We start from the raw sequence: 13,955 nt of genomic DNA on the forward strand, positions 1-13,955 counted from the left end.
TGCATTTTTCCAACACGTTCACTGTTTGAGTACCTCAAGCTGGATTCAGCCATGTAACCTATGGCATGATCACCCCCAAGAACATACACTGTATAGCTGCTATATGAATACATGCATGATGCAGTCTACAGGGGAATCAGGAGAATTTTAGCTATGTCGGTAAATTTCCACATTGGTAGGTAGCTGGTGATGTCCCAGTAGCATTATTAAAACTAGGCAGAACTATATGGGTACTATATGGGTACAAATTATTCAGAGAAATTATCCTAGGACATTTTGAAGTTAGAAAGAAAACAGAAAGATTTTTCTCAGATTTTTTTTCCCCACAGAAATCTGTCTTGCGGGCTACATATCAGCACATGTGCAAATGACATTCAGAAAAATTAACCATCCATTATCTGTTCACTTTGGTTGAAGCTGAGATGCAGAAGTTCATGGCCTGAAAACATACAAAAGATGGAAGACTGACTTTTAAGATAATCTTCAGAAAGAAAGTTATCAGAAGGGCCTATAGTAACTTTTTAAATCAATCATGTGCATTCTGCTGTACAAAGTGGCACTACCTAAAATGTTGAGGTACAACACTCTGCCTGAAAGCTGGCTGAAGAAAGAGACAGTGACCTTGTTAAAAGTATACAGGTCTAGATTTAACCAGTGCCTGAATGGGAGGCTGTTTTGCAGCTTTATACATTTCATAATGAGTTCTATTATAAAGGAATGTAACCAGTTAATAAAATGATTCCATGACCTGTTCCTGCCAGGCTTTTAAAAAATTCAGCACAAGAATACATTCATATTTTTAATCTTCATAATAGCTGAGATCCAGCAAAAGCAATAGCTAAGCATAAATAAATTGAGACATGCTTTCAGGCTCCGCATGAAAGAAAAAGCAACACAGATCAAAATAAGGATCAGCAGCACAGGGCATTATTTATTTTTCTCAGATTTATACTGTTTTTCTCCAGGGTCTCAAGGTGATTTCCTTTTATCTGCACAGGAACAACTGTGTAAGGTAGGCTGGGCTGAGGAAGAGGGACTGGCCGAAGTTACCAAGAAAGTTTCCATGGCTGAGGGTCTCTGCAGTCCTAGTGCAACCTCTTCACCACTATATCACACTGGTATTAAATAAGTAGTCCAAAATAGGGAAGGCTGATATATTTTTAGTATAATAATAAATAAAGGACTAGGATAGATTAGATGGGGCTACCAAGACAGGACGGGTGTGGTTTAATCTCTTTAACTGGACAGTGTGTTTTTAATCTATGCTTCTCATGCTATTCTCAAACAGTTGTGTAGGAGTGGTAGGTACACAGTAGGTAAGATATCTACAAGAGTTTAATCCCTTTGTTTGACCAGTAGAGGAATAATATTGGAATTCTAATTTTTATTCCAAAACCACTGGTTGCTTACACGTTAGTTTTCTTTTTTATAGTCAAGAGGAACTATTTATCCTTCTGTTAAACTATGTTCCAGGTTTTTCTCTTTCTCCTTTGTCCTTTTTCAATAGAAAAGCATTCTATTTTATACAATGCACTCTCCCAGAAAAGTAACATGGATTTCTTGGCTGCATATGCAAATTTACACAATTTGGATTATCTTCTATTTTTTTGCCCCCAGAGATCTTTTTCCTATGGAATCTAATGTGATCAGGGTTATATCTGCTTCTAAATTTACACTAACCTTCCACTTAATAATATCAAGTGTGATTAACTTTGAATGTTCAGAACCTCTGGACCAAGCACTTAACTGCATTCCTACATCTGAAATACATTGATTAATTTAACAGCCATTGTGGGGCAATTTAGTAATGTGAAAATAATTTCTTATTTTTCTGCTGGAGTGCACATGATGCTGCACTGAATAGATGGGACTTGTTTTAACATCCTATTATAACCTATTCTGACAGGTAAGGAATAGAATCTTTTGCCATAGTGATATTATGTAGAAGTACATATATAAAACAACTTAGTCCCAGTTACAATTCCACATCAGTAGCAACAGACTCACAGAGGGAAGGGAGGCAGAAGAGGTATGGATCAAGGCTCTTTTTACTGAACTTTCCAGCAGATTGTGGCAAAATTCAGACAGCCAGAGAATTGTATTTAGAATTGCTCCGTAACTCTACCATCCTCATCACTTCCCTACTTCTCCTGCTCGGAATTTCTTTAGGGGTTAAAATTGTGACTTTTCCTCTTGTTCCTGAGCATCATCAGTCTACAAAAAGTAAAATATTGCTGGATCATGTTCAATGTAGCAAATTCAAATTGTTGATTGTGCACAAGGTAAGTCTATCTCGTAAACAGAATGTAGAATTGTTCAGCCAAGCAATTTCTTTCATTTAGGGGAAAAAAAACAACTGAGAAATATAACTGAGAAAATGAGCAAAAGAAAACAGCCTTCTGGAATTTGTGTTTTTCCAACTGTTTAAAACTGGAAATCGTTTCTTTTAACTATCCATAAGGTAATAACCATTTTAAAAAATTGTGGCTATTTTAAGTCTCATCTTAATAAGATGCATTATGTTCTACAAGATAATGGTTTAAGTAGAAAAGCTAAATAAACTGCCACATATGTGCTGACAACATCAGACAATAGCAGATAGCAGAACCACAAATCATGGCAAGTAAAGCTTCTGACATCCACCAAATATATTTTTTTCCAAAATAGCTCATCTGAAAATTGAACCAGTAAGTGGAAATCAGGCACTGAGCTTGTTTTATAATGGAATGAAGTGAAATTATAACTCTCCCAGTGCTAGCAATGTTTACATTCTATAGAAACTAAAAAGCCATTCTTAAAGTGTAAAATGGCATTTTAACAATTTTGCAAGCTCCTTGTTTCTCACAGTTAAACTGTCACAGCATGAAAATATTCCCCTACTGGCTGATTTTTACCAACTGATTTTCTTTGTGGAAGTGTGCAAAAGAAAAAAAAATTGAAGTCATTATTGACATCTCATACAGTATCCTATATTTTATTAGACTAAAAATAGGAAGCAAAGAACGTGCTGTCAATCCAAAGGGAGGAGCAGTAGGGCTTTTAAAGTCTGTTGACTTTGATGCATTTCTGCATTTAATGCAGAAGAATGAAGCTTATTAGGTTCATAGGAGGCTTGATAACACAGAATCTAATTATTGGAAGTCTATTTAGTTGCCTGTTTGCTAAGGCAAAGGTTAACGAGAACAGTACTGAAAAAACCTCCTGTGGTATAACAAAGTATTTTTATGCTGTATGAAATGTAAATGAAAAGTATTCTAATCAAGTCTGTCTTTAACTCTTTCGCTATTAGAAGTTAAATTAATACTCTTGAAGAACTATCACTGAGACATCTTTCTATTAAAATTAAGTTATTTCCAAAAGCCTGGAATTTTAAAAAGGGGGAAACTAACACTTAATGCTAGAAACAGGCTTTATAAATAGGAAAGGAGGGGCAATTGTTCAGACTGTTATTACTAACATTAAATCTTCATAAATATTAAGTTGGAGGTTCTAAATTCAGATAAAAATTAATTATATTTTTGGGAGTAACACATTCAGAAATGTTTACACAGCTGACGGGGCTCAGCTGCAGTAGTTTCAAGCTGGGAGCTTTCTGGACTCATCTGCTTGAAAAGCAGATGACTTAACAATCACCAATTTCATTAAACTTGAAAAGGAAAAAGAAAATCACCTGCAACATTGTCACTTGTTAAAACAGAGTTTAAAATAGATTTGTGTGTTTTATTCACACTGGACATCCTATCATACAGAAAAGCTTTTCCTTTTTGTTTAGTTGGCTACTTTCCAAACAGCTGCTGGTATTTGGATTAGAAATCATGGGTTTTCAAATCCTTTCTGGCCTAAACTCAACTAGCAACAGATGACAACACACCAATATATTTCAGAAGCTGCAATTAACCTTGTCTATGTTTGTTTTCATCAAAAGCTTCAGTTCTACATCCAAAATAAGGACTAGCTACTTTCCTTGAAAATACCAGTGTGGCACTCTTCTGCCGAATGTACTGCAGTGAACAGCCTTTCTTTGCCCTTGGAATCTAAGCGAACTTAAAAAAAATGTGTGACAAGTGTTTTGTAACATGCTATACTCCAAATTGCAGATAATATGGAATGACTATAAAGTTAAAATCTGTACTACAGCCTGAAACATCTGTTTTAGGTGAATCTTCAGATACTTGCAAAGAATTGTCTCTTTCTACAAAAGTATAAGAAACAGTTTTTCCTCTTTCTTATAATGTTTTCATAAGCATTCTTGTAAACCTATATAAACAGTAACAAAAATGTATAAAACTGCACATGGCTTTTTAAAAAAATAGTCTCACATTTCACCAAACTTATTCCCTGGTAGATCTATACAGAATTAAACACCTATGGTACCTTCTTGCAGGAACATCATGATACAGAACACTGTATGGTACACTGATCTAGCATTGCCAAAGGTGGTTGAAACAGCAGTTTACCAAATGATAGCTTTGTATAATCATATCACAAAACATATCAACTGTTATTTCTACTGTATTAAGACTTTTCCTCAATGTTTTTCCTCTTGGTTGCTCACTGAGTACTAAGAGCCCTAAATTAGTGGTTCAGTTGATTTAGTGTACTATTAGCCCAGATGAATGACAGCACCTGGCCATCCTTGGCTGATCATGAAAATCTAAACAGAGTAGGATGTTTAGTAATTGGATAAAAGACCACCAGGAAATACCACAAAATCAAGAAAAGATCCTGGAAGAAGGTAAATGCAAACTGCTTCAGTACTAGCACCAAAAAAAGTACATAGGTGTGAGGTCAGCTGGAGTCCTTGGATCAAAAATGGCTTACTGAATTACAAACTTATTTGCAAAGAAATATTTTTTAAAAGTAACCGATATTTCCAACAGAAAACCACAATATGGATTAGAAAAATGCTACAGTGTTTATGGTAATGCTGAAGTAATTATGACTTACTGAGTCATCTGTAGCAGAAGCAGGCCAGCCTTCCCACAACTGATGACGAACAGGGATGCTAGTCAGGTCATACACATTTCGCTTAACCTGCAAACAAACAAACAGAGTTGTATATAATAATAGTGGCTGCCAATGGTTACTTTATATAACTTCAAACATTTCTGTTCAATAATTTAAATACTACTGTTTTTTATATACTACTGTTTTACATATGTTGCATTCGAGCTGAGAAATTGTGACTTTTTTTAAAGCAATCATTTTGACCTCTGATGAACTAGAAACAAAATTCAGTTACTTACTTCCACGCCTAATGTTTTACAGATAGAACCATCATGTTTTAAACACAGTACTTCAGTACTATGAAATTACTTGGACATAAATGTACCTGGTGCATATAGGAAATATAACATAAAATGTACCTCAAAAAGGAAATGCCACCTTATAAAAACAAGTGTTCAAATTTTGTTTAAAAGTGATCAGAGAGGTTGGTGACCATACATCAATGGTCAAATTCAGTATTTTCAATCCAAAGATCTTAATAGTGAAGTAGAATCTTTCTATTTTTCAAACAATTCTAAGGAATGGTAGACTGGGAAACATGATTTTAGAGAAAACTAGACAACCCTGTGACCTGCTGGGTCATCCTTTGAGAGAAAGGTAGTGCAGAATGATGTGACCAGAATGAACATTAAATTTTAGGTGGACCATATTTTTTTTAACCCAATGCTGGATGGTCCCATGGTCATCTAAGAAGAGTATATATCATAAATAGAAAAATAATTGTAGTGACAAATGAACTTGAATAATAAGTCAATATTTACTTATCTAAACAGATAAACAGAATCACCATGGACAGGCAAAAAAGCAGTGGTAGTGGGAGCAACTTTTGACTTCCTGCCAGCTTCCCCATTGACTTTCCTTGTGAGTAGCTGGCAGGGAGTGTTGGAAATCACAATCGTGTGACCACGAGGACACTGCAATGGCAACAAGTTTGTGAATAAAAGTGGTGTGAACATCATGGAAATTTCAATTCCACAGGAGTAATGGGACCTGGATTTTTAACATATTCTTTAAGTTAGTGGATTTTAGGTACCTTGATTCAAAAATTGTTGCAGTATAATGCAGCTTTTGGGCTAACTTGAGGGTACAAGCAGACAGATAAACACAATGAGAGTTTTAGTAGTATATAGATAGTGACCTTACAGTGGAAGAAGGGGCTGAGTTTACTCCTTGTGGCCAGACTGTCATTTTTGTAGGCTTCTACCTGGGCAATAACATCATGTAGCCCTTGAAAGGAGTCCAAAAAGGAATCTGGCCCACTGGCTGGAAAAAGTTCCCCATCCCTAATCTATGCTCAAGCCTCTGCGCCAATTTGTATTTCTTAGATTACAACACCTACCTGATGAAGTAAAAAATAAATTAACAAGGCCAGACTGGCGTTCAGGAATAACATACTACAGGACAGAATTAGAAGAGAGTCCATGGTTATCTACTGCTCCTAGTTAAAGCATTCTGTCACAATAGGTAGCAGCATCTGGCTGGCCTACTCTATGCCAGGAAACTTCGTTAATACTTGGATGAGGGACTATTAGGGAATAACAGGACTCTAGGCTAGACTGGGGAATTGAAAAACTTCCCAGAAGAAGACAGTTCCATAACTGTTTCCAAGAAAACTGCATGGAAGTATTCATGAAGTCATCAGGTGTTTAGTTTGACTCAAAGGAGACTTAATCTTTGAAAGCATGCTACTATGTCATGTATTATTTACAGTCACTCAGAACAATATTTCTCTCTCATACTTGTTTAAAACAGTAGTTCTGTCCATATAAGTAGCCTCAGTCCTAAAAGGTGCTCACTGCAACAGGCTGCATGTAGACTCCATTGTAAATTCAAAAACCAATTTTGTCCCTACTGAAGGATCTAAGAAAATCAAACACAACATTGCTATTTTCATTTGTTCATCTTCCAATATGATATACACTACCACCTGTTACTTTAAAGTGGCCACTGATGAATAGAAGGACTTCACTGGCAGACTCTATTGTGAGATCACTGAATTTTAACTTACTAAGTTCAGTTCTTTCACCTATAGCCTGAAACACAATGATTTTATCCGATTACAGATATTATTTGGCTAACAAATTATTATTAACACTAGATTGTGAATGGTCATTGTCAAACTATTTAGCTGCTCTCTAAAAAGAAAGTGATTGGCATGCCTCTGACAGAATTCTCTTTAGTAAGATTTATTGAGATAGATGGGATGAGGTTACAATAATTCCCACATCTGAATTCTTTTCAATTTAGAACTAATATGAATTTAAAGTTAATATGTACATTAGAATGGAGACTTTCTGATTTTCTTTCTTACAGCCTTCTGATGAACTGGTGAGGAAGAGGGTCTCTTTACTGATAATGGGGACATCTGCAGCTTGATAAATCTCTATCAGTCTGGGAACCAACTCTTACAGTCTCTAATCAATTGTATATACATTAAGGTTTTAATATAATAATAGTCTGTATTTTTTACATTTTATTTTTAACTCATTGCTTATATGTAAACAATCTCTCCCTCTCTTCTCTCCCCCTTCCCTGCTGTTTTGGAAAATGACACACCTGTTGAACTGGACTATAGTTCAAGAAAGCTTATGCCATAGTAACTATATTTAATATGCTACAAGATCCTTAATTGTTTTGTTTGAAAAGCTTAGAATGATTCCTAAGGAATTATTATATTTCAGTATTGTTTTTTGTGTACAAATTGAAATTTTATATTAGCTCATAATACGGTTCCAGCAATATTTGTGTTGTATTTTTATTTATTTTATTTATTATTCATATCTTGCTACTGCCCATCTCCCCCAAAAGAGGGACTCTGGGCAGTTTACAATAAAATTAAGACTATAATAATAAACAATTAATTGTATCATAGCTCAGGAAAAGTTATTACTCTACACACACATACACACACACACTCAACATAACACATGCATAGGGTGACCAAGAAAATCTTCAACGTTTTGCATTTTAGATTACAAGCCAATAATTCCAGAATGGGTGTTTTAACTAGTGTAGGATATACTCTCTATCAACTTGCAGAAAATAAGGATGAGCTTCCTAAACAGTTAAGAACAGTTTTAAAAACAGTGTCAGCATAGAAATAAAGGGCATTCAAAATATTTTTTCCTATTTATTACAGAAATTATTATTTTAATAATTAAGATACATACTATGAAGATAGGGAGTCTGCTATATCTAAGAAACCAACATGTTAGCCATATAATAAAATCTACTAAAACAGCAATAAGAGGTAAACAAATACTGTTCTTCAACACCAATGAAGTAAAAATAACTAAAATCTGGAAACTGGATTCCTTACATTCCATTCTAATTCCAAAACATAACACCACAGCATTATGAAATAAACAGTATTCTCCTTTTTCCATTCATTCATCTGTAACTCCACTGATTTCAATAACATTCCTTTGCTATTCTAAGCCTGAAAGGCATTTCTAGTTATAGTGTTATGTTGGTATAAAGCACAATGCCAGACTGATGTGCTGAACTAAAGTGATCAAAGTTTGAGTAACGTTAGCCAACACACAAGTATTATTCAACCAGAATGACATCTGTTGAGCAGCTTGTTGCAAAATACACTAGTTGTTAGAGACAGGCCTCAGCTGGGAAGTAATAGGTAAAATGTACTTAGGCATACAGTATGTTTGGTTAAACAAATGGCTGAGGCCATTTTCACAAATGCATTCTGAAAAGATGCCAAAGCCAGTCCTCTCTCGACTTGCAGTCAGTATTTTTTTTTTAGTTGCTCTCTCTGATGATGTATCAACTGGTCTAATTTAAAAAAAAATCTATCAATGCCATGTTCTAAAATGAACAGATCCTATGTTAATGCACAGAGGATTCTATGTTGAGAATATTTTATGTAAAATGAAGAGGTTTCGTACATTCCTATACAGCCAGGGCTTAGTATAAAAGTGGGAGAACTTAGAGGCCTGAAGAAAGATAGGCCTGCGGAGTAACATGGCAGCTTCTTGTAGTAAATATTCGGGAACAGTGGCAGCAACAGTGGCCCCTCTTCTTCCATTCCAAGTTGTTGTTGTTTATTTGTTCAGTCGCTTCCGACTCTTCGTGACTTCATGGACCAGCCCACGCCAGAGCTTCCTGTCGGTCGTCAACACCCCCAGCTCCCCCAAGGTCAAATCCGTCACCTCTAGAATATCATCCATCCATCTTGCCCTTGGTCAGCCCCTCTTCCTTTTGCCTTCCACTTTCCCTAGCATCAGCATCTTCTCCAGGGTGTCCTGTCTTCTCATTATGTGGCCAAACTACTTCAGTTTTGCCTTTAATATCATTCCCTCAAGTGAGCAGTCTGGCTTTATTTCCTGGAGGATGGACTGGTTTGATCTTCTTGCAGTCCAAGGCACTCTCAGAATTTTCCTCCAACACCACAGTTCAAAAGCATCGATCTTCCTTCGCTCAGCCTTCCTTATGGTCCAGCTCTTGCAGCCATATGTTACTACGGGGAACACCATTGCTTTAACTATGCAGACCTTTGTTGTCAGTCTGATGTCTCTGCTCTTAACTATTTTATCGAGATTTGTCATTGCTCTTCTCCCAAGGATTAAGCGTCTTCTGATTTCCTGGCTGTAGTCAGCGTCTGCAGTAATCTTTGCACCTAGAAATACAAAGTCTGTCACTGCCTCTACGTTTTCTCCCTCTATGTGCCAATTATCAATCAAGCTGGTTGCCATAAGCTTGGTTTTTTTGAGGTTTAACTGCAAGCCAGCTTTTGCACTTTCTTCTAACCCTGCTGCACTCCTTTCCCAATTTTAAACCAGTCCGTTGTTCTGTGGTCTGTTCTTACCATTGCCACTTGGTCGTTATACAGATTCCTCAGGAGGCAGACAAGATGATTTGATATCCCCATACCACCAAGAACTTGCCACAATTTGTATGGTCCACACAGTCAAAGGCTTTAGAACAGTCAATAAAACAGAAATAGATGTTTTTCTGAAACTCCCTGGCTTTTTCCATTATCCAGCGGATATTGGCAATTTGGTCCCTAGTTCCTCTGCCTTTTCTAAACCCAGCTTGTACATTTGGCAATTCTCACTCCATGAATTGCTGAAGTCTACCTTGCAGGATCTTGAGCATTACCTTACTGGCATGTGAAATAAGTGCCACTGTTTGATAGTTTAAGCATTCTTTAGTGTTACCCTTTTTTGGTGTGGGGATCTAAGTAGATTTTTTCCAATCTGATGGCCATTCTTGTATTTTCCAAATTTGCTTATGGCATGCATCACCTTGACAGCATCATCTTGCAAGATTTTGAACAGTTCAGCTGGGATACCATTGTCTCCTGCTGCCTTCTTATTAGCAATGCTTCTTAAGGCCCATTCAACCTCACTCTTCAGGATGTCTGGTTCCAACTCACTGACCACACCCGCAAAGCTATGCCCGATATTATTATCCTTCCTATACAGATCGTCCGTATATTCTTGCCACCTTTTTTTGATCTCTTTTTCTTCTGTTAGGTCCTTGCCATCTTTGTTTTTGATCATACCCATTTTTGCCTGGAATTTACCTCTGATGTTTCTAATTTTCTGGAAGAGGTCTCTTATCCTTCCTATTCTATTGTCTTCTTCCAATTCCACACATTGCTTGTTTAAAAATAATTCCTTATCTCTCTGGCTAACCTCTGAAATTTTGCATCTAATTGGGCATATCTCCCCCTATCACTGTTGCTCATCATCATCATTCCAAGTTACAGCCTTCCATATGCCATGGGATGGCTCATATTAACCTCCACTGTCCATTATGGCTTTGGTCAAATGATACTGTCATATAACCTTTTTTAGTAAGACAGAGAAGGTACAGGCTAGGATAACAGCCTTGACTGTACCTGTGCTATATGCAGCATTAATGACAGTACAGATCAGTTTTTAGCACATTTTGGCCAGTGTGTCACAAGAGCAACAAAGTAGTATTCCATGTAGGCTATGATTTCTAATCTATAGACTACTTGCAAGCCGACATATTGCTGCCGGCATCCTACCACTAGGAGATATATGCATACTGATATACTCATCATAATTCTGAACACTGATATTCCAAAGATCATTAGGTTCAAAGGGTACAGTATTTTGCACATGTGTGTTCAGAATAGATATAACATAGTAAAAGAGCAATCTGCATTTTTTAGCTTACACCTCTTCAATCTAAAAGCCTCTTATTTTGAACAGATTCCATATTAAATATTTGTTCCATGTAATACATCTTAAAATGGCAAATGTAAAACTTTATCAGTCTCAATTCCAATTATTTACTTATTTATCATTTTATATAGCAACTGCATTTCACACAAAAAACTGTTAGAAATGAATGTAAATTGTTAGTGAAATACAATATATTGTAGGATTTCATTTGGAAATATAAATTCAAGGACTTCTGGTGGGTACATGGCAGACTAACACTGGTGCCCTTGGTCTCAGCAGGCAGAACTGACAATGTGGCAGTTTTTTTGGGCTCAGGCAGGTTTTTCCTAAAGCCCAGGAGTGTTTTTCCAGAAAAAGGAAAACATCTGGAATCACCCCATCTGTCCTCCGGATGGCTGCTTGCAACGAGAAGATTGCAAATAGCATTTGCACTTGACTGGTAAGAGCTAGCCGGGAGGCTGGGACGTCACCATTTCCAAGCCACGCTGTAGCCCTAAAGGGACACTAAGACCAGCCACCCAATTTCTAAATCACCCAATTTATATTTCTTTTAAGTACAAATACCCTAAGAGGGGCTTTCTACAGCAAGGAGAAGCGGGTTCTCCTGGTGCTTATCGTTATTTTTGGGATCAATTTTTTTTAAAAAAATCTTTTTAAGTTTTGGACTTCGTTTTCCATCCAAATATTAAGGAGGATTGAGAGTAAATCATTGTCTCCCTGTTATTATTAGCATTTTCCTACATGTTGAATTGGCTGTTTTGAACTTTCAGTTTTCTGCTTCTACTTTCCCTGGGGAACTGTCTGCATATCTCACTTTCACTTATGTAAAAACATTGTGGAATTCTTTCATATCTTTGACTTTCACTGGTTAAACTCCTAGGAGGCGCCATAATCTACTGTTTGAGACATGGACGATTTTAAACAGACTGTCTCTGACTTCCAGTAAGATTTTAAGCAGATTCTTTCTGATTCCTACCAAGTTTTTATGCAAGGCACTCAGGAACATTGTGCAAAATATGAGGTCTAAAATGTGTCATCTGGTTGGGGATGTCATGGATGAAACTGAGGAATTTAACAGCAACTGAAATGTCTCTTCTAAGAGTGAGATTGGGACTTCTGTTGAAATGCTGGATGAAGATCAGATAGTCGAGCTGAAGAAATTAAAGGGAGAGATCGAGTTGGAAGCCGTAAGTGAAATTGATTTTCTGATGGAACACCATGGAAAAGAAGGGATTATGTATAGGAGGTCTCCTGAAGAGAAGTCAGAGTTTTTGAGGGGGGCAGTTGGGCTGTTTGATTTTTTAAAGAAAAAAGCTCTGTGCACATTGTGGGGATGTGTAAATGCTCTGGTTTATCTTGAAGTGGGATAAGGGTTTAAGAATATTTATCTGGATTGCTTTTAGGGTTTGACTGATTTCATTTATCTTTAACAATTTGGATTAAGATTATTAAGGTATAATAAAAAATAATAAATGTCTGGTTTTAGGTTTAATATGATTAAGATTATTAAAACTGTTGTATTATCAAGTACAATGGCAGACAATTTATACGTTTTCTAGTTTGATCTTTATTATAGTAGACAGGAATGTATAGAATAGTAGTAAGAAGGAAATAAATAAATGTTATATATAGGGGGGAGTTGATTAGTAATTAAAATTTCTATTTTTTTTTCTTTTAATATAAGGGGAGGAAGCAAATATATAGAGTGATTTTTATTATGTGCCAATGGAATGATTTATAGAAATAATGTGATTTTGGTTTAATATACTGTAGAGTAAGGGATTATGGGAAATTGTTGTATGTCCTTGCTGTTAAAAGTTGGAAGTCACCTCTTTTTGTAATTTTGAAAAATTTTCTCTTATGTTTCTACACTTTTTTAGTTTTTTCTTTTTTTTTCTTTGTAGTTTTTTGTTTTTCTATAGCTTTTATCTTGCTTGAAACTTAATAAAATTCTTACAAAAAAAAAGGAAATATAAATTCAAACAGCTAGTATAAAATAAATGACTCACTGACATAGCAAAAAGCCTGCCAATAAATGTTATCAAAAGATCATCTGCTTTGGGGGATAGGTAATATATTAAAAAACATAACATCAGGGAACTCAAGTTCCATAGCTTCTTCTGCCTACATGAAAATCATTGATTTTAAGAGTAAAATCAAAATATGTTCTCTATTTTGTAGATGTGGCATTATTATAAGATTACTGTCAGTGGAATAACATGATTTGTGCAGCAATGTATAGCTGAATGGTGTTTTTTAAATATCACATGCCCTGCCCCCAAAGGTTTGTTGTTTAAGGGCACCTGCAGAAGCACCGAAAACAAACAGATCAATAGAACAGACAAATGGAGTGGTGAAGGGTCATTTACGCAGGATTGTATTACAGAACAGGCAGGTTGCACAAATTCTTTTTTTTTAAAGACAGAGGAGATAAAAACAAAACATTAGACTGTGTGTTAGTCAAGAGGCTGCAGCCCTAAACTTATTTATTAGGAGGTAAATCCACTGAACACAGTGAATAACATGTTCTGGACTGAACTCCACAACTTAAAAGGATACTACAGAAAGTGTGCAAGACTGATTAAAGAGCAAAGAGTGCTCCCAAACATTTTTAGAGGCAACATCTAGTTTAAAATCATATACAAGACTTAATCCACATTGTATATTCCTTGACTAAAAAAAATAATAATCTAATTGGCATTTTTCCTCTTGTATCTCAGCTTTCACTTTTTCTTAAGCTCCCTCTCTCCTTGCCTGTTTCTGCTCCATCTTTTT

At 36.0% G+C, this 13,955-nt stretch overlaps 1 protein-coding gene across 3 annotated transcripts in view; it reads right to left on the reverse strand.

Moving 5' to 3' along the window:
- FAF1 (Fas associated factor 1) overlaps positions 1–13,955 on the reverse strand; it is a 203,682-nt gene that overhangs the window by 93,366 nt on the left and 96,361 nt on the right. For all 3 annotated transcript variants that reach the window (XM_063297915.1, XM_063297914.1, XM_063297913.1), the window contains exon 8: positions 4,948–5,034. In XM_063297915.1, coding sequence (XP_063153985.1) covers positions 4,948–5,034 — 87 coding nt within the window. The remainder of the gene's footprint in view (positions 1–4,947; positions 5,035–13,955) is intronic.

Source organism: Candoia aspera, chromosome 3 (assembly GCF_035149785.1).
Source record: "Candoia aspera isolate rCanAsp1 chromosome 3, rCanAsp1.hap2, whole genome shotgun sequence".
Lineage (NCBI taxonomy): Eukaryota > Metazoa > Chordata > Lepidosauria > Squamata > Boidae > Candoia > Candoia aspera.